The sequence below is a fragment of the Homalodisca vitripennis genome, chromosome 3, assembly GCF_021130785.1.
Source record: "Homalodisca vitripennis isolate AUS2020 chromosome 3, UT_GWSS_2.1, whole genome shotgun sequence".
Classification (NCBI taxonomy): domain Eukaryota; kingdom Metazoa; phylum Arthropoda; class Insecta; order Hemiptera; family Cicadellidae; genus Homalodisca; species Homalodisca vitripennis.
This window is the reverse complement of record NC_060209.1, coordinates 61209648-61230676: the sequence shown is the minus strand read 5'-3', so window position 1 is coordinate 61230676 and position 21029 is coordinate 61209648. Positions and strand designations below refer to the sequence as shown.

Here is a 21029-nt window from a genome sequence, read left to right as displayed (position 1 = left end):
TTTCAACATGTTACATTCATATTTTTGGTCATCAAATACCATGCTCCCGGACCACAGGTCGCTTGACCGATCGCCGGCTGGTATGCAATAAATATTCTCAATCTCAATCAAGACAATTGATGCGGACACAGTGCAAATACCCACCAGAGTGTGAGGTCTGAGTGCTCAACAAAGCTAAGTTCAAGTGTTGGTTTGGCATTACACTGAAATCAATGGGTTTATGATCGTTATATTTTGAATTTTCTCTGCAATAATGAACTTCATGTAAAATAAATTAAACATTTTAAACTAACTATTATCATTTACGTTTTCTAGTTCGCACTCAAATTTTGACACAGATTTCTTAATTACATTTTCTTAGGTACTAAGCTTTTATATCTTATAACAAAATTCAGAATATTTCGTTTGAAATCACCAATAATATAAATAAATGTATATAATCATTAATAATTTAAATATAATTATATACTCTAAGTATTGACTGTACCGACTACTCTGAATAAAACAAACCCTTTGATGGATTCTGTGGACAATTTTAAGAGAACATATTATTGTTTTTCTTCGTTTAAATGTGTGAAGATAGATCGAGCAAATGACAATCCAAATACGAGAAGAATGTCTCCTTCAATTACCATTTAAATTACAAATTATCAAATGAACCAATTATGAAATGAATCAATGGTGTTGCTCCGTGCTGCTAGGGACAAACAAAAAACACCCTTCGATTTTGTGTGCCAATCATTATTCTGGACCAATGTTATTATACTTTACGGTACACAGAACAACTAACAAGTATGAAGTAAATTAACACGTAGAACGAAACGTTATAGGGGTCGTTCGGAGACAACCTGTAACTTAAGCGTAACATTTAAACATCGTATTTTACTCCAATAAGACTAGCACGTTTTGAGGAAGTCTTGGTTTCAGATGTCATCTTAAAGTTGTCTCTCCGAAATGGAATATTGTTCCAGGGACAGTGTAAATTAAGTAAAAATTTCCTAGACGTTCTTAGAATAAATTCTCCAACTGAATTAAGTCCTAAGTTATCATGGAGGTGAGAATTTTCCATGGACAATTTATGACATTAGAGTCATCACAAAAAAACGGTTCGACTTCTAAAGTTACCTATAGTTCCTGAGGTGTACTTCAATGTACTTAAGCCTCCAAAGGCAATGCCGAAATGTAATATATGGAATTAGGGCAGAACCCAATTTTTAAAATATATAAATCGAAATCAACAAAAAATTAACATCAAAGCTGTCATAATTCTTGTAATGACTATTCTTAACATATATCTGGTAAGTACATTTTTTTACATCTTTGCCTTAGTCAACAACTTTTATTTAATAAGGCATATTTAATCTGTATATATATAACATAACTTTATTTGTTTCATCTTTATAAATAATTTTTAAATAAAAACCACAAACACTTTGACTTTTATATAGGTAAATAATTAATAAAAACATTTGTGGGGTAATTTGGGGGAAATTTGAAAAAAGTTTGGGTTAATACAATTCAGTTTCATTTAATTTTGTGATGTGACATGGGGTAATAAGACGGCTTACTGTTGGCAATATTGTATCGGCAGCGGCAACAGAAGCCGAATGTAATGTTGTTTGGTATGTGGGTTTGTTTTTGTTTATGTTGTCATGTTGTTAACAGTATTTCATATAGAAGTTTCTTAGCATTTGTGCAGTGTATATCTTTGCCTGATACATTCACTTCAGGTGCTGACAAATTGTTCCTGGTATTGAGTATCATCATAATAGAATCACTTTATTTATCGAGACTCTAAAGACTGTCTTAGGTATAAACAACCATTAGCCTATTAACTATTTCAATTTTGGTAATTCTAAGCAATATATGGGTCAACCTCGATTTTTCTCATATTACAATATAATGTTCCAATAGTCAATTAGAAAAGGAAATGAGTAGAATTTCTTGCCGGAAAGCAGTTATAGGGAGCAGGCAACTCATATTACAAAATAATGTTCCAATAGTCAATTAGAAAAGGAAATGACTAGAATTTCTTGCTGGAAAGCAGTTATAGAGAGCAGACAACCGCGAGAATTACCTATTAGTGATCAGGGGCACTGACGTGATCTAGGCTTCAAATTTGGAACTACTCGAGTTAATTTTTTTTCTAAAAGAGCAAGAAGCGCGAAGCGCTGCGCAGCGGGCAAGAATCGTGCGTGATCTTCGTCTATACTGAATTGATTCAGGCAAAAGGAATGACACAGATTCCTTTACCAGATTTTTACGGAGATTTTGTATTGGGCGGATTATATTCGTTTACTTTGCTTTCCAGCATGTAATTAACAATTGTGTTTAAAATTGTTTTACATACATTACCTACATTATATTGTAATATGTAATAACAATTTATCAGAAATTTTTAATAAAAAAAAGGATCACGCACGATGCCTGCCCGCTGCGCAGCGCTTCGCGCTGCTTGCTCTTTTAGGAAAAAAATTAACTCGAGTAGTTCCAAATTTGAAGCCCAGATCACGTCAGTGCCCCTGATCACTAATAGGTAACTCTAAGCAATATATGACCGTCTGGCGGTTGCCTGCTCCCTATAACTGCTTTCCGGCAAGAAATTCTAGTCATTTCCTTTTCTAATTGACTATTGGAACATTATATTGTAATATGAGAAAAATCGAGGTTGACCCATATATTGCTTAGAATTACCTCAATTTTTTTTAGATTAAAAAATAAACTTTTAGGCTAATTAAACATGTCTTCAACAGCATTAGGGAAGACTTTAATAAGTGCTTACGCTCATTATTCAATTATTGCTATTATTAATGAATTCAATATACTATCCAACTTCAATATCATTTACAATAAGAGTTATAAATAACCTTAACAAAGAGAACCTCTACATTACAACTTTAAAAACATAACAATAACATTACAAAACTAAGGGTAGGGTATGATAAGCGGACCCGGTTTTTTTATATCGAAACTGGTAAACGATATTACTTAATCATAACCATCGATATAATAATATAATCAATCGATAGGTACAAATTAATTATTTGGAACAATTAACGTAAATAATCTATATCAACAGCTGGAAACACTTTCAAATAATTTCGTAAGGTAATAATAAAATATTAACACGTAAGGTAATATTTCAATTTTACATAAGTAAAATGGCAGTCAATTTAAGAAAACTACACGACATTGCTTTGAAAGATTTATAACACAAGATTTTCGTGGTTTCAACATTTAGGACTCGGGGTAGGGTACGATAAGCGGACCCGGTTTTTTATATCAAAATTGGCAAACAATATTACTCAATCATAACCATCGATATAATCAATCGATACTAATTAATTATTTTGAACAATTAACTTAAATGATCTATATCAACAGTTGTAAACACTTTAAAATAATACACGTAGGCTAAGGTAATATTTCAATTTTACATACGTAACATTTGATTATTAAGAGTGGCAGTCAATTTTAGCCACAACATTGCTTTGAAAGATAATAAGACATGTTTTTCGTGGCTTCAAGATGTAGGACTGGTACCGAAAAACCCATTATGTGAAATTTGTGGAAAAGAAACAAATGTAACTGTGAGAGGAGCAAATATGGTCATCTTCAGTTTTCCTCATTTTGATTATAATAGTTTGTTTGATCACTGTTAATATTAAATTCACATTTTAATTTAAAACATATGTTTGTTATTGAGGACTATAGATACTTTTATATCGATTAATAGTCTAGGATTTGAGATGCGAATATTAGGTATTGATAATTAACTTACATTCTTCGATATAAAAAAACCGGGTCCGCTTATCGTACCCTACCCCAAAACCAACTATGGCCTTGACTTGGATATCAAAGAAACCTTACAATATTACAACTTGCCCAGCTTGATATAAACGAGTAGGCTAACGCTTTTGTGAAATGCAGGAATGAATTCTGCTCATGTGTTACCAGGAGCCAAACCCACATGTTGAAGCTACTACTTAAACAGTCACTTGTGAGAAATATCTCACATATTTTCCTCATATTCATCGCTAAATTTCTAAGTTTAGAAATATTAGTTACTTCTTGCTGTTTATTGTTTACATTAAAATTACTATAACTAATAAGTTGAAATCATTTATGCTAAGTTAAATAAATTGTAATATTGAATTATTCCTTCAGATAAAACAATTGAACCATTCAATAATAGCAATCAAACGAGTGTAGGTCGCTTATTAAAGTCTACCCTAGCATTATATGTTGACGCCAAGTATGTACTAAAAGCTGGTAACCTAAGCACTATTTAAAATGACTCAATCATCTGTCAAATAGAGCATTCCATAATTATCTAATAATATTATAATTAAAATATTTCCCCAAATATTTAAACCTATGAATTGAGATAGCCTATGTTTTTAATTCAACATATTTTTACACTATAAATAAAAATTTCCTTCTAGGCATAAACTTAGTAACTTGCAAAACTCACAATCACATATATAAAAAAACAAAATAGACTCATATAAGTTAACCCATAAATTTTCTGTTGCCTAACATTAGTCCATAGTTAGTTAGTATTAGTCCATAGGTAATTGTAGGTGCTGCTGTATGATAAGCGGCCACCACCACAATCGAATCGGCAGCAGTATAATAAGTGCCCAACCCTAGTGATCGATAATATTGAATCATCAATATTCTAGTAATCAATAATATTGAATCATTAACACTCTAGTGATCGATAATATCAAATCATCATCACTCTGGTGATCGATAATATCTTAAATCTAATCATCAATATTCATGAGTAAAATATCCTTGCTACCACTACTTAAATACCAAATTACATTGTATTTCAAATTTCAGTTTAAACAGTAATAATGTTATGGTGAATAAAAACCAATCTACAGTAGGAGTCACGAAAGAGTGCAGTTGGCGGCGACCAATAAAAAGGATAGGCCAGCGCGACGTTGCCACACTACAGGTCCCCTACAGCCTGGCACGGCACGTTGCGGTTACAGCGAGGAACTAGTTTGGCAACGTCGCTTATTCCTCATTGGCTGCTAAAAGGTCACGCTCCAAATAGGCTGCTCCCTCAACTGCACTCTCTGGTGATCCCTACTGTAGGGTATGTATTTATATTATAAAATATAACAAACAAAACAAGGCTAGAGTACGATAAGCAGACCGGGTTTTTATATCACTTATTACAATCGTCGATACCTATATATATATATATATATATATATATCAAATAACAGAACTATCAACGTATCTGAAATACTAAATTAAAGTTACATGTTTCAAATTAATAGAAATAGTTTAAACAACTATGTAATGTCATAAATAATAACGGGACCAAACAATAAAACTAAAACAGATGATAAGTAAAAATGACATTTAAATAATAAAGAAAACGTAATAACAAAACAAACATCTTGAAACTGAGGACACAGTAAATTATCATATAGTGTTATTTCGTATAGTTATGTAGTTTCTAAAGTTAACTATAGTTACTTATAGAACAAATTGTGTTTAAAATATGAAAATGTGCCTAGATGATTTAGTTGTTGTTCAAATGAATTACTATTGATTGATTATATCGATCTGTATAATATTTAAATATTGTTTGATAATATCGATATAAAAAACCAAGTCCACTTATCGTACTCTACCCCAAAACAATGTAACATTTACTTACTTTTTACTATTTTGAAAGATAAAAATGTCTAACACAAATAAAACATGTGCATTTAACTACTCCACTTGCTGCCATTAAAGATCTGCAGCATTAGTGTCAGTAACAGGTTATTCAGTGATAACCTGTTACCGGGATAATGTTGTTTCAGTAACGTCTGGGCTGAACGATCTCATAATGATTTTTTGTTTTTGGGTCACTTGGAAGCCAGTAACAGCCCAGGCCATTTTATGTAAGCAGTGAGCCATATATTATCAAAGGAAATATTACTACACTATGCAATTTCATTTTGTGACGATATAAGTAGGTTCAGATTAGATTATAGTAAATATGTTACTAGTAGTACCAAAGTTAAACATAACCTTTAAAAGCGCTTACATGATTGAATTTGGGTACTATCTTGAGGGATGTTTTTCTCTTTTTTTTTTTTTTTTTTTTTTTTTTTTTTTTTTCTAGCGGTGCGGGGTTGTGCCACCAAAGACCGCACTGATGGCCAGAAGCATTTTCAATTGGTACTTCCCCGGTCTGAAATCATGTCCTAACTCTTACAACGTGATCTGATGTCAGAAAAGTTGGACAATGGGGGACGTGATCTGAAGTTGGGAAAATACTGATGAGAAATGCCCCTGGCCATCAGTGTAAGGTTATCTTTAACTTGATATATTTGTAATATGTATGTATGTATGTATAGCCTAATAACAGATAGTAGGTAAGGACTTGTTAGTACCCAATAATTATATTGTATAGTCAAATTTGAATTAACCCGTTTATAAATTTATTAGTTTATCAGTGTATGTTACATTGTAGTGTTAGTTAAATTTTTGTATACTAACATGCTACCATGGTAACAGTTAACAGGAATGTAGTAATATAGTTTAGGTAAGCAAAAACAATTTTTATTAATAAATAATTCTATAACGCGCTACCAGTAGGATGTTAGTGCTCAAATAGTTAAAATTGCCTAATTTCCTCCAGTTAGCCCGGAGAGATATTAGACATCAACGAAGCAAAATAACGATCTTGTTCTGTGCCAATGGGGTTTGGCTGTTTCCCTTAAGAATGTTTAGTGTAATAAGTCACTAGTCTCTTTAATGTATTTTGTTTGGCTGTATTAGTAAAAGTGCCGTATCAACGACATAATATAAATCGGCTTTTGTTGTAAACAGACGCAACTGGTTTAGCCATCTGATTAATCTGTTTCAACTTCAAAGGCAGTAATTACACAGTATAAGTTATTATTAGTGCACATGTAGCGTAGTGTTTTCTTCGTAAATTTATGAATACTTAAAAAATGTATAAACATTTGTAATTAGGGGTTTTTATAATAAATGTTGGCTAGTAAAGTATTCTGGTTGTTTCTGTTAGCTATAAAACCGGTATTATGTCTAAATTAGGATTTATAGCCAGATTTTTATTTGTGGGTGTGTTATGTTCTAAATTGTTGCATAAATTAGACGCTTGTATTTTAAAATTTAATTCATGAGGGATTTTGTAAACCAATTTTCTATTCTAAAAATTAAGTTTTTTGTATTATTTTTGGTTGTGACCAAATATTTCCTTTTTCACTCATGAGATATAATGCACACATTAACACTATAAAACTAGATCAAATTTAGAATGTGTTGCCACAGATTTAATTATCATTCTTGCTTGGGGAATGATTTTTTTATAATATGATACGTTAAATCTACAGATTCTCTTGGAAAAATAATGTATTAATACATATAAGTTTATTATAGCCTATATATGGATTTTAACAATATTTTTAAAGGACATTTGCAAAACACCAAAAATTGCTTGCCACTAGAGAACATGTTGCAGGTTTAAGATATAAGCAATTATAGATGCAATTCATTCGTCAAGGTGTTTCTAAGTAAAGTTAACAGGACAAGTTTTTAACAGATGAAATAAAAAATTATTTAAATTATTTCGCTGTATGTTTAGGTTTAAGAGTATATACTTATCTTTATACTTTGCATATTATGGTACCTGATTGACTCAACCCATCAATTCATCATTAAATTTGCCAGATTAATTGTATTATCATACAAGTTTTAGAGTGTTTATCAGATTCTAACTTGCATCAAATGCTTTTGTTTCATAAATATATATGGAAGGACTGTCAAAATTTCATTTTTTTAAAGTAAGCCGAACTTTAAAGGTGAAGGTGAAGAGGTCTCAGGCATATCTTATAATACACCTTGTTAGAAAATAACAGATTTTGTTAGTATTATGTTTCAATGAAGAACATAGTGTTCTTCATAGTGTTATAAAAAAGCGAATGTGTGATTGATATTACATCAACTTTGAAAAGATTGCATTACCCAAGTAGCCTATGTGACTTTTATAGACTTATTTTCATGAAAAGTGACAGGTAGGAAGACTGGGTATATGCGAAATAGGAAGGGAGTAGCCAGTTTTTCCCTGGAAAAAGTTGTTGAGTTTAGGCTTCATAAAATGTATTTTAGAGCATTGTTTTAAGTGTATGATATCATCGTTCATATGAATTCAAGGACACACCATCCTAGAAATACCCAAAAGGCTTAGGTGTTTTTAATAATTCTTCACATTATTATATTATGCAAGTTAACATATTACAACCAACAAGCTTAAACCATCTGTAATATAAATGGCCACTGAAAATACTAGTGTATAATGGAATTTGGGTGAAAATAAGAATGGATCGTGTTAATTTAGATACAAATTTATTTTCCTGTTAATATTATAAGTACAAATTTTGTGAAGAATATTTGTATTATTATATGTTTGATACTCAGTCATATCAAATCTAGTGGACAGATCTAGACGAAATTTGTCATGTGTATTTTGGATACAAGAATAAAATTATTATGCAAGTTTTACTAAATGGCAGCAATAATGCATTCAAACAATTTAGTTTACTTTTGATACTCAAAGAATTAGATTCCATAGACATAGTGTGAACAGCATATTTACAGTAACTGAAAGAATATATACGGAAGGAGCAGGTACACTATGAACCATTCTCTCTGTGACTACAATTAGAGGAAACAAAAAGCACAACTAGCATGTGATGATTGCAAGTAGAATCACAAAGTAATGCACCAGACACAAAGTCTAAGCCATTGAGATACATCACCCTAATTGTGTTTACTCTCATCCATGTTTCTCTGTCACTATATACTGCCAAGAAAAGAGTTAAACATAAAGTCACATTATTCAAAAAGAGATCAGGAGATTGGAATACCTTCCATTGACCATCACTTATCACAGGAGTGTTTGTTGTTTAAAAAGGATATGCCTATACCAGTTGTTCAGCAGTTTCCAAAATGTGCCCAGCTAATTCTCTCCCACAATCCAAAATAAACTCATGATCTGTATGAAATAAGACAAACAATCTTGGATCGTACAAAAACTGAAAAATATTTATTTATAAAATTTGACTGATTAAGTAAAATGACTCAAATTATTCAGTCTGTTGATTTGTCAGCAAGAACATGTGAAGTCAAGATGAAATTTATTCAATTCATCAACACACATGATAAAACAGGAGAAGTAATTTTGTCGAAAACTGCAAAAAATAAACGATGATGGCCTGAGCACTGTGAACTTCACACAAAGAGAACCACATTGCATTTCTGTGGCAATGTGGTTGGAATATACAATGGAGTGCAAGCAAAAATCTCTTGAATGCTGCTGCTGTTGCTCATAAATTTTTTTTATAGTGAATAAGTTTTTCATCTTCATTGGTGTTTCTATTGGGAGGTGGTAGGCAATCGTAATTAAACTAGGAATTAAATTAAAGGGTCATTTTGATACTAGGTGGTCAACAAAACAAAGAGTATTCAGTGCTTTAAAAATGCTAAAAAATATGTTATCATTAAAGAAATGATAGATCTACTTGTATGAAAAGAAATGAAATTTTAAAACTGCAGTAGGTGCATATAATCTAATCAAACAGATTGACTTCAAATTTGTGTCTCTTTTGCAGCAATGGTTGAGGCCTTTATCACTATTGACTAAAAGTTTATTTTTAAAGTTTCTGTCGGATAGGCAACCAAAATGATTAAGACGCTGTTAGTTACAATTCAAGCCAGTAATTGACTTTACTATGCAAACATCACTGGAACTTAGCATCAAAGATCATTCTCCTGAAAAAAGTGGCACAGCTTCAGGATTTAGAAACAACTTATTGAACATGAAGAATTAAGAAAAGTAACATTTAAGTAAATATTTGTCTTGTGTAGTGTTAATTGTTCTTCAATCTTAGTAAGATGTGAAAGCATTTTTCTTGTTATCTACAAGTTTGTAAAATTTCTGCCGCTGCTCTGCAATGTATAAATTTTACTTTAATGTGCTTTTCTAACTAAATAATGAAATTGAGATAACTCTGATTAATTTAGATAAGAAATAGTTATTTTTATTTATGATTATTGGAATGTAAAAACTGAACTAATCCTTTCTTTACTGAATTTTTCTAATCAATTATTCTTATGAGAGTGTAAAGCCAAAACATATTTGATTAACTACATTTACATTTTTTAAAGTAACAACTCCTGGGTCATAAACCTGACTACTTCACAATTTGATGAATTTGATATGAAGGTTGCCTTCATTAAGATTGGGAAGTTGCTAATTCTCCCCAAATATTACAAACTGTTTAAAAGTTATAGTTATGTAAAGCTTATCAAAATGAACCAAAAAAATAACCAACATATTTTGAAATAATAACCACAGCTCTCTTCTAATATTGAGCTAGAGAGATGGAAGTTGCACTGTTTTACTCAGTTTTGAATGCTGTTTCTTGTAATGCACAACATAAAACACTTTGTTGTAAAACTTTTTGAGAAGTTAAATTTAAATTGTCATTTTGATTTTCTCAAAAATTGCATTTTTGAAAATTAAAAAAATGTATAGATAGTTTAAATAATAATTTAAGAAAAGAAAGGGGTTCTTAGCCCGAACTAAAAAATGAGACATCCTTTACTTATTTTTACCCATTATGTTGATTATTATCATCATTATTAATTAATTACATAAAGGGGGGTGCCTATAAGACAGCAATTTAATTATTTCGAAAATAATTTGATTTAGTTGAAAATATTTTTTTATTTTTTGATAATACATTTTAATAGAAAACGTAATGAGACACTCATAAATAATAGTCAGTTGGTTCTAATATAGATGATTCTTTAAGTCAGTGCCAAAAAATATTATCACTCCACAGTATAAAAACAAGAAAAACTTTATTAATTTATGCTATCATAAGCAAGATTTTGGTGTGGAGGCAAAGTGGCATTTTTCTGCTAATGCCCATGGAAAAGGTCCATGTGATGGGTTTAGGGGCTCAGTGAAGAGATTTACTAGCACAGCAAGTCTACAACATCCATACAACAACCAAATTTTAACTCCTATCAAACTTTATAAATGGGTAGTTGAAAATGTATCTGGAATAAATTTTCCTCTCCACTCAAGATGAGCATGTCAAGTCTAAAATGTATGAATAACAACATAAATTACAATAATTTATTAATAACAACAATGTTAGCCAAGCAGTATCCAACTATTGATTACACAACAGTATCATGCTTTTAACCCTGTAAATTCAAGTGTATCAAAAATGTATGTAAAAATGTTCTAAAGATACAACAGAGGAAACAGTGAACATTCAAGAATGCTCTAAAAAAACAACAAATGGCAAACATTAGTGGATATATAAAGGCTGCATATTCGACAAAAAGTGGTGACTAGCACATGTGTTGGAGAACAATGAAGAAGATAATGAAGTAAAGTGATATTTCTGCACCCTTCTGGACCATCACTTTAGACATATTGTTGTGCTACTTTCAAGTCTGATTTGGAACACCAGTCACCTTAGATATGATATAATATTCTTTATGTCCATTAGTGTTTGTAATGAAGAGTATTGAACAGGATAACTCAGACTACAGCACCTAAATAACATGTATGTTGTGTATGAGTTGCATGTTAGCTCAATTAAAAATTTATGTGTAATGGTTTTAAAAATGTTTTTACAAACTATTTTAATATTATATAAAATGCTAATTGATATATTTTGTGTTGCAGATGTGAAATTTGAAGGAACAGTTCCTGAAGAAGTAATATTAGAAAGTGAAGTGACGAATTAAAATTTTACATCTGAACAAAACTGTTGATAATTAAATGCAACAAAACAGATAACAGTTTTTAAAAAGTGTTCATGAAAAAAACATTTGAGATTCGTATAGTTTTAATATTGTTATCGGTAAAACTTTTACTATGGCTGAAAACAAATTAGATGTCTGTATTGTGGATTCTGGAGAGATGAAGCGAAAGTATGAAGACGAAATTTTCGGCAGTCAAACTTATACTAAAAGACAAGCACTAGAGCTTAATAAAACAGTTCATGCAATTTCTATTGTTGAAAATAAAAAATCAGCTGAAGTTATTTATACACAATCAAAGAAAAAGACACAAGTTTCAAAAAAAGCAAAAAATTTCAAACATAAAGCTGTAACTGCTTTGAGTACTTTAAAAACGCCTACTTATGGGATGAAGCCTTGTTCAGTTATTATTGAACCTATTGATATAGATCAATTAGGATATAAAAGTTCACCCGAATTAAGTAAAGTAACAAATGCTGAAAAAAAATCAAGTAATGTCCACAATACTACATTCAGTAGTAATCATCGGCAAAAAAGATTATCAGTTGTTAATACTAAAAATAAGCCTTCAAATAAACTAATTAAAGCATTAAAATCTGTAGATTCAACTGTATCAGATGAGAAGTTAGATTCAAGTGTCACACCTATGAATAGAGTAATAACAACTAAAGATTTTATTAATGCAAACATTTTAAACCTAGGTAATAAGGGTGGAAGGTATAATGTGAGTGAAATTAATAAAAAACAACATGTATCAAAACAAATGAATAATAAGTCAACTAATAAAAATATATCATCAAAGATACAAACTGGTTCAATAAATACCAAAACACCATTATTTGAAGAACTTACAGTCACAGATTTTATTGAAATGAACTCATCTAAACTATCTCAACAATTTTACTCACCTCATACTAATTCGACTTTGAAAGAGTCTAGGTTATCAACATTTAAACCAAGTAAAAACTCAGATCAAGTAAACATTTCACATTCCAAAGAGCCTCCTTCAGTTCAAACAGATTCTCAAATTTCTGAATGTCTAATAGATGAATCTGTGTCAACTAATGAAGGCATAAACCTTAAAGGCAATGGTTCACAAATAATTGTAAATACTAATATAATAGCCACTAATCTGAATTCAACATCAAATTGTTCTCATAGACAACCAAACTTTACTCCAAATGATGTCGGAGTACCAGAACTATCAAATTGCAAATCTCTTACAATCACAGACAAATCTAATAAAAGTCAAAATCCAACAGAATTGCCTGAAAATGATTTAATTGTTCCAAATTTGTTGTCATTTAGTAACTCTCCCAATTTGACTGTTTCAGTATATTCTTCTGGACAACAATTAGTACATTTAAACACGTCACTTCTTCCAAACCAGATGAATTCTCTGAAAGTACAAACAAATTTAGAAAAAGTGTTCCAAAAAAATCTTATTCAAATTTTGCAGAAACCGGATTCTATGTCAAGTATTACAAGAAATAATAGAAATAATGTTCAAACCCAAACTTTTAATTCAAGAAATATAAAACAAGTTGTGCAACAAGTGAATCAACAAAAGTCACCAACGAATTGTGGTATTTGGTTACGTTCAAACAAAAAATCTGAAGAAAAGAACACATCTCAAATACAATTGTTTAGCTCGGAAGATAAAACACTTTCATCATCACATTGTGTTTCAATTTCTGAGAAACATACAGCATCAACTATAAGTTGTACTCTGTCACAAAGCCAATCTGTCAGTTTGACAAGTAATTTATCATCAGATCTACAGACCCTTGGAGGTACAACTATAAATAACACAATGAAACCCTTAACAAATGATCAAATAGCTAATTGTGATTTAGAACACAAATTAGGTCATGTATGTTTCAGAAAGAAAAATAAAGATCTGGAAGAAATTTTAGATGGAACACCACCCTTTATTCAAGAAGTGTTTAAATGTGACAATATTAGAGATGGATTTAATAATGCTGATCTTGTATTTGTCCTCAGTTTATTACCAGATATTGAAGAAATGACAGATGCACAAAAAAGGACTTTTCAGGTTATGGTAATAGAATCACTGAAAAGTGTGTTCGGTGAGACACAGTAATAGTTATCTATAATTATAATTAAACTTACTTCATCAATCAATCAATACCATAGAAAGTGAAAAATACAAACTAGTGGGGACCGTAGGTCAGGTTACCGATTTGTTCAAATTTTGAAATATAACCTAAAAATAACACAGACCTAAGCAATTTTTAAATATTTAGAATAAATAAAAACAAACAATTGTGATATACATTTAGTATGATATTTAGGTGATTTTAATGAAGAAACATATAGTACAGTTACTGTACACAAAAAGAATTTACTACAAACCTAATTGTGATACAGATCATTAAAATGTTACTGATAAATTTTGGTAATATTCTGTTACATGAGTGTGTTTCAACATTTTTTTCTACCAGCCAAGTCCTTCATTCACTTAAGTAGCAAGAGATGATATAGACTACATCTGGGTGTGTTTTCTAAATAAAAAACATTCTTCTCTCCAACTCTGAAAAGCTTCAGAATTCAAGTGAAGCCCCGCTAAAATTAGACTGCACAGCTCTTGTTTTATGTACATTCTCATGAATTTCAACATACTGGATCAGTGTGTGGGTGTGTGTTTGTGAATTTTTCATTAATTGGACCAGTCATGCAAAAATTTGGTGGAAGAAATATCATCTTTTTACAGATGAATACTTTGATTGATTGCTCATTACCAGCAACACTGTACCATGAAACAAAACTTCTTGATATTTGGTATGATCATCTATTATTTTAAAAGTTTGTAAATATTTCACTTTCCATTCTGGAGTTTGTTTTATCCTATAGAATACTGGAACCCATTTACATTTATTTGAATTTCATGCTGACAGTATAAAATGTATACTTTTTTTAAATATTCATCCATTTTTATTTTCCTGTTTTTGTCAGACAGTTCTCCCATCTGGCTATGGGGGAGGTGTGAGGAGTAACTGAGATATTTTTTTCATATTAACAAACTTTGTACTGTAATAAATAACTGTATGGATGTAAATTAATTATGCCTTTATAAACACAGCATCATCTTTCTCAAGTACTGTGATAAAAAGTAAATGTATTGTTCAGGATCCGTTAATATTAACACACTTGTTTAGAAGAAAATAAATATTTGGTACAAATTAATTGATCTAGAATTTTATAAATGTTTAATGCCATAAATACTCTTTTTTTGTTTTGGTGAAATTGGGTTACAACTATTGCAGTAAGTAAAAAATAATGAGGTAGCTTTGACAACAATTTCCTGAGAAGAAATACTTGCTGTTTTTGTTATATATGTGTATATAAGTTTTGTCCCTTATGTTGGTTTTCTTAGTAATTAATTACTATGTAGTAGATTTCATTTAATTTTTCTAATTAACACATTTAAGCTAGTGTATGAAATACAGTTAATGTACATTATTTAAATAGTTACATGAAATTATTTCCATGTAAAAATAATGTTTTAATTTAATTATACTATTTAATGTTATAATTGTCTTTTTTTGCATTTGTATGTATATAGATATTATACTATTAATAATATAAAATATCTATTTGTAATTAAATTGTAAATTATATCATTTTTAATTGTTTTATGATTTTTAAACATAAAATGGTTAGTATATATATATATACCATTTTCATATTAAACATTATCTTATTTTGCTATTGTAATTTGATTAAGTATTATTTGAATATTTTTGTGATTTTATTTTAATTTTTAATTATATTCTATTGCATATCTGTGATTTATTATATATTATCCTCAGTTAATATGTAATGTGCATGTATTTTTTGTAAACTCTGTTTTTGTGGAGGAAATATGAATAAAAATTGGTTGAGCTGACAAAACTCACTATTTTATCTATTTTTTAAGTTTTATAAATAAAAAAGAAACATCAAAACATTTCTTTAATTGTACTAAATCGTGCAACCCGTTTTAGGTAGAATTTGTATACAAAATCGGCCAATTCCAATAATCCTTTGGACCGTACTTAAATTAAGTAACCCTCTGAGGAGAAGGGGGTTTTAGGCATCGTTATGTAAATTAAACCTTAATTACATGAACTTATTCTCAAAATTTGCATTTTTCCTTCCAAACATTTTAAAATTAGTGTCATATTTTCTCAACATAAGAAAACAAACAACATTTTTGATCAATTATACAAATTCGTAAAAAGAAAATGACTCAACGGTCTGCCATGGTAAGTTTGGTGCTGTATGTCTGGCGACATATACAAACAGGCTTGTGATGACTGGCACAACAGAAAAAAGTATTACATAATTTTTGAGAGAGGTTAGTGTTACCATTACAAGGGGGCTTCTGAAAAAAATTGATTACATAATTAAGAAACTACTTTATGTTTAACAAAATTTTAATGTACTGTTAACTATGCACAACAAACACACACACTTAGTTTTGTGATATACAATTTGTACCGTTGTCAAGTCAGACTTTGGTGAATTCATCACCATTTGTTTGTGTATATAGTTGACATTGCATTAAAATCATGTTATATCAGAAGAAGATAATAGATTCTAGTCTCATAACAGAGGGTTCTTTTAGTAACATATAATAATGTCAAATGTCCAATATCCTGTTAATACTTTAAGGAAATTTAGAAACCTCATTATTGTATATATAAATCGAAATTTAGAAACCTCATTATTGTATATATAAATCGCTGACTGTTTTTGAATCCCTTCAGATGAACATGACTTCAGATTTCAGGAATCAAGTCTGCAACAGCATCAGATTTCAGATGCTGCTCATAAAGGAAGGTGAACTGGAGCTAAACTCAGCGTTCACATTGAATCAACCCTTCCTACCATAGCTGCAATATGTGTAGATAACCATAAAATCAACATAAAGGTTTGATTGTTTTCAAATTCACACAGTAGCGCATCTAACAGAAAGAAGGTGGTCAGGACATGATGGCAAATTTAAGAACCTTAAATTTCAGTACAATTTTTTACACATTATCGGTAAAATCAAATGAGAAGTGTTCAGAGTAATTTTCACGCTCCTTAAGGATTAATTAAACTAAAATTAAATTTAAGCATGTTAAAATTTGTTGTAACGAAGTGTTTTGTGTTAAGTAGTAAAAGTATTCGTATAAAATAAATCTTTTCTTTATTATTGTATAATGGCAATATATAAACTATTTTTTTAGGTTAAATGTTTGACCAAATGTTCTTAAAAAGTAATATTCATATAAAGCCTACACAAATGCTCTTGGTTTTGGATCCGTGTGTCTAGTTACATACTATGTCACAATCGTCGAATTTGTCTTACTGCATCTAGCCTATGCAATTTAGTACAGATTTTATGAAAATCTTTTAGTGAAAGATTCTATGTGACATGTTCATTTGATATGTAACTATAGAAACAATACCTGCCTGTGTTGTGTCTCAGTCTTTTATTTTATTATCACAGTTAACTTGTTTGTCAAAACTGTTACCTACGTCATAGTTCATTTCTTGTTTTGCATCGTTCTTGAAGCACCTTTCTATGTTATTGTTATATATTTATCTATTTATTGTTACACATTACTTGTTATCTATTTATACTTTCTTGTTATGCATCTTACAATTCATATCTATTTGTTTCATTATGTATCTATTGTTTTGTTTACTGGTTGCATATTCTATTGTTTTTGTTTTAGTCTACTAATTAGTTTCTTTGGTCAATTGTTATGCATTTAGATAAAATTAAAACTTACTTGTTGAAATGGTGATGCCGTTAAAATAATAAAAAAAATACCTATATAACCTTCACCACTAAATTAATTGTACTACCCAACACACAGTGCAATCGCATATATTTCGGAAATTCGCTAAAGTTTTGCAACAATATCCACGATAATAGCTTAGTATGTAACCTGAATAATCTTTATTTATTTATTTTTAGTAAACAGTCATTTATTGTTGAATTGAGTTATTTTAATTTAAATTAATTTTATTATAATAATTGCCAATTTTAGAGCTAATAGCAGTTTTTTGAGTCGATTTATAGATAGCACTAACAGCTAAATATTTTGCTAAGAGCTGTAATGCATTTAAATTTTCTGGCAATGATCTCATTTCAATGAACTACATTTACAGGGTTTAATCAATATAACATGTTACTTTTCTGTAATCATTCCTGTTTCTTTTATCTGCCAATAAATAGCATGCAACCTGAATGTTTTAGGTGGCAACAGATTTTTGTGTTTTATGACATATCTTTTCATAGACCATTGCATCATTAAGGTAGTGGGATGAGGAAGGCAACAAAGCAGACATAAGTCGTGACTGTTCGCTATTTGCTCACTTTTCAAATCGGTCTCTGGTCCAAGAATGTGAAAATCTGACCTGGTGCATTTTCTACACGATGAGAGAGCTGCAACTCACCTAACAGCTTACCAGTACTCCACCATTTGAGGAGACAGCAGAGGGAGAATCCTCCCTCAAGATCTCTTTTAGTTTCTCTCAAAACACCACTATCAATTATCAGATCAAGAGATTGATCAGAAAAACAAGTGAGTAATCGCTAACAGTTTATGAACCACCCAGAGTTTTTAGAGTATTCCTCGAATGTTCAAATGGATCACCTGACTGATTTATTTACATTTCTATAGTTAGTGTAATGATCAAATGCCTAATTTTGTCATTGATGTAACAACACACAAGAATTTATTCATATTCTATTACTATATCAAGTTTTATATTGTTTACTCTTTCGTTTAGTCTTGGATTATCATGGCATAATGCATAGCAATAAATTTTTTTCTGCCATAAGTACATTAATACTCAGAGATTGTTACAAAGTGTTCTAATAAGAACTGAATTCCCATCAATAATGTCTGATTTTCCAAGAAAGACAACAAAGTTATCATTTTTAAAGATGTTACGTTCACAGGCTGATTTGACAAGTTTGTGCTTCAGTTCAGAGAAGAAACCGAAAACACTTCCTTTAAAGGGATATGAGAGTTATGAGTGAAATGCTCTGTAAAATCGTTTCTCTGGCTGTTACTAAGAATCAAAACTCTTGCCACCTCATGTGTAATAAGATCCCATAATAACCAACCAGGTTCCTGGTTACTCCAGGTTCTTATGTGATCTGGTGAATAATAAGAATAGTTCAAGTATTTCCTTTCATTTAAATTTTTTTTACATATATCTCTTCCAGACACTTGGCTATTTTGATTTTAGAACTAGAAAAAATTTGTTTTAGAGGTTTTTGCTTTTTTATGCTTTCTTTAAGCATACACCAAATTACAAAACACTTGTTTGTTAAACATACCATAATTTACTAAAAAATTTACTTTAATTGAATTTTTAAATTAAGCCATTGAATTCAAGATTCTTTATTTGTCTTTAAACATATATAAATGCAATTGACATCGTCAGAATATTCATATAACTAGCCAATACCAAATTCCTTAATTTCTTGTATACAAAATTGTTCAGTAAGCCTATAATAAAATAGTAAATAATTAAAAACTAATGTACAACTACAATAAATAAGTTCATAACATAACAACAATAAATAGAATATATAAGAAGTAATAACAGAGAATAAAACAAATAACAACTTAACAAATTTGTAACGGTGGCGTCAAAATTGAAACAGGACAAATGCTCATCAAAAGGCTTTGTCCAATGAGAAATAATAAATAAACTTTAAAAGAAACAAGAAAGATAGAAAAAGTAGACTAAAATTTTATTTCACTAGTGTCACAGGACAAATACTCGTCAATTGAATAAAAGGCTTTGTCCTTTAACCAACTACTAATAGAAGTTTTAAACTTGACAATACAGTAGAGTCCCGTTAATCCGATCTAATTGGGACCCGAGCCCTATTCGGATTATGTGATTGTTCGGATTAGCCAGAATTACAGAAAAATACGGTTTTTAAACTTGAGAATGGGTCTATTTTGTTATAGAATTATCAACATTGTTTATTAAAACATGTTTTCTGACTGTTGCATTGTATTTCTTGACAAATAAACGTGTTTGCGAATACTAAGCACATTTACCGTATTTAGTGTGAGAGTTCTATTGTTAAGCAATGTGAGCGTACTGGATATTGTACGGGTCCACGCGTTCAATAGTTGTACGAAACTACGCGTCATCCAATAGACTCTCTTTAATGTGACAGAAGACAATAACTGAATTTATGTCTTTTAACAATTAATATTGTACTCAATAATAATATCAGTACTGTACGTCCAATTTTTGTTTGATTTCACTTCTTAATACAGTACTTTAACTCATACTTAACCTATAAGTTTCAATTTGGTACTGTATTTAACTTCATTATTTATGTACTGCACCATACACAATTTGTCTTAATAAAATACTGTATGTCTATTTAATTAAAGTTTTCTTTGTTTATGTACGAAATGATGCACTCATTTTCATTTTTTATGTAATTAGTTCCTATAACTGTTCATTATCGTTATAAATAATTCCTCCTGGACCTGTTCGGATTAACCGACGTTCGGATTACACGTGTTCGGATTAGCGGGACTCCACTGTACTAACTCTCCATGCGTTATCAGGCAAGTTGTTGAAAAGTTTAATTTCCATGCATAAATGACTTTTCTTAGTTTTTTCCAGCCTAAAATTTACCATATCTAGCTTGCCTGTGTTCCTTGTATTATAACTATGTATATTTTGTCTGAGCTGATATGTTTCTAAATTTTCTTTACATTTTAATAAACATGAATATATATACATACTTGGCAGAGTCATAATTTGCAATTCTTTGAAAAGGGGCTTGCAAGATGTTCTGTCAGGTAAACCTTTAATAACTCTTAGCGCCTTTTTTTGCCATGTAAAAGCTTTTTGAGCAGCGCTACTATTTCCCCATAACAAAATTCCATACATTAAAACTGAATTAAAGAAGGCATAATAGGCTGTCATGAGCATATCCATGCTAACACAGAATCTTAATTTTCTAAGTAAGTAGATGACTCTTGCCAATTTTTTACACATCATTTGCACATGTACATCCCAGCTTAGCTTACTATCCAAATATATTCCTAAAAGTTTTACAGGGTTAAAATTTAAATCATCATAATTATTATTATCAAGAGAGAAACATATATTCTCTGTTTTATCACGGTTTACAACTAGAGAATTAGATCTGAACCATT

At 30.2% G+C, this 21029-nt stretch overlaps 1 protein-coding gene across 2 annotated transcripts; it reads left to right on the top strand.

Annotated features, from left to right (window-relative positions):
- Positions 1-1547: 1547 nt before the first annotated feature.
- On the top strand, positions 1548-14343 carry LOC124356989 (CAR1 transcription factor-like). 2 transcript variants are annotated; one of them, XM_046808344.1, is made up of 2 exons: positions 1548-1622; positions 11747-14343. In XM_046808344.1, exon 2 carries the CDS (start codon positions 11939-11941, stop codon positions 13925-13927), a length of 1989 nt encoding a protein of 662 aa, XP_046664300.1. In that variant the 5' UTR covers positions 1548-1622; positions 11747-11938; the 3' UTR covers positions 13928-14343. The 2 variants fall into 2 exon arrangements, with proteins under 2 accessions (XP_046664300.1, XP_046664299.1); XM_046808343.1 differs by having other exon boundaries at positions 1581-1810.
- Positions 14344-21029: the final 6686 nt, after the last annotated feature.

Excerpts from the sequence above, each read along its gene's own strand:
- LOC124356989 (XM_046808344.1), top strand. The coding sequence starts at position 11,939 with ATGGCTGAAAACAAATTAGATGTCTGTATTGTGGATTCTGGAGAGATG.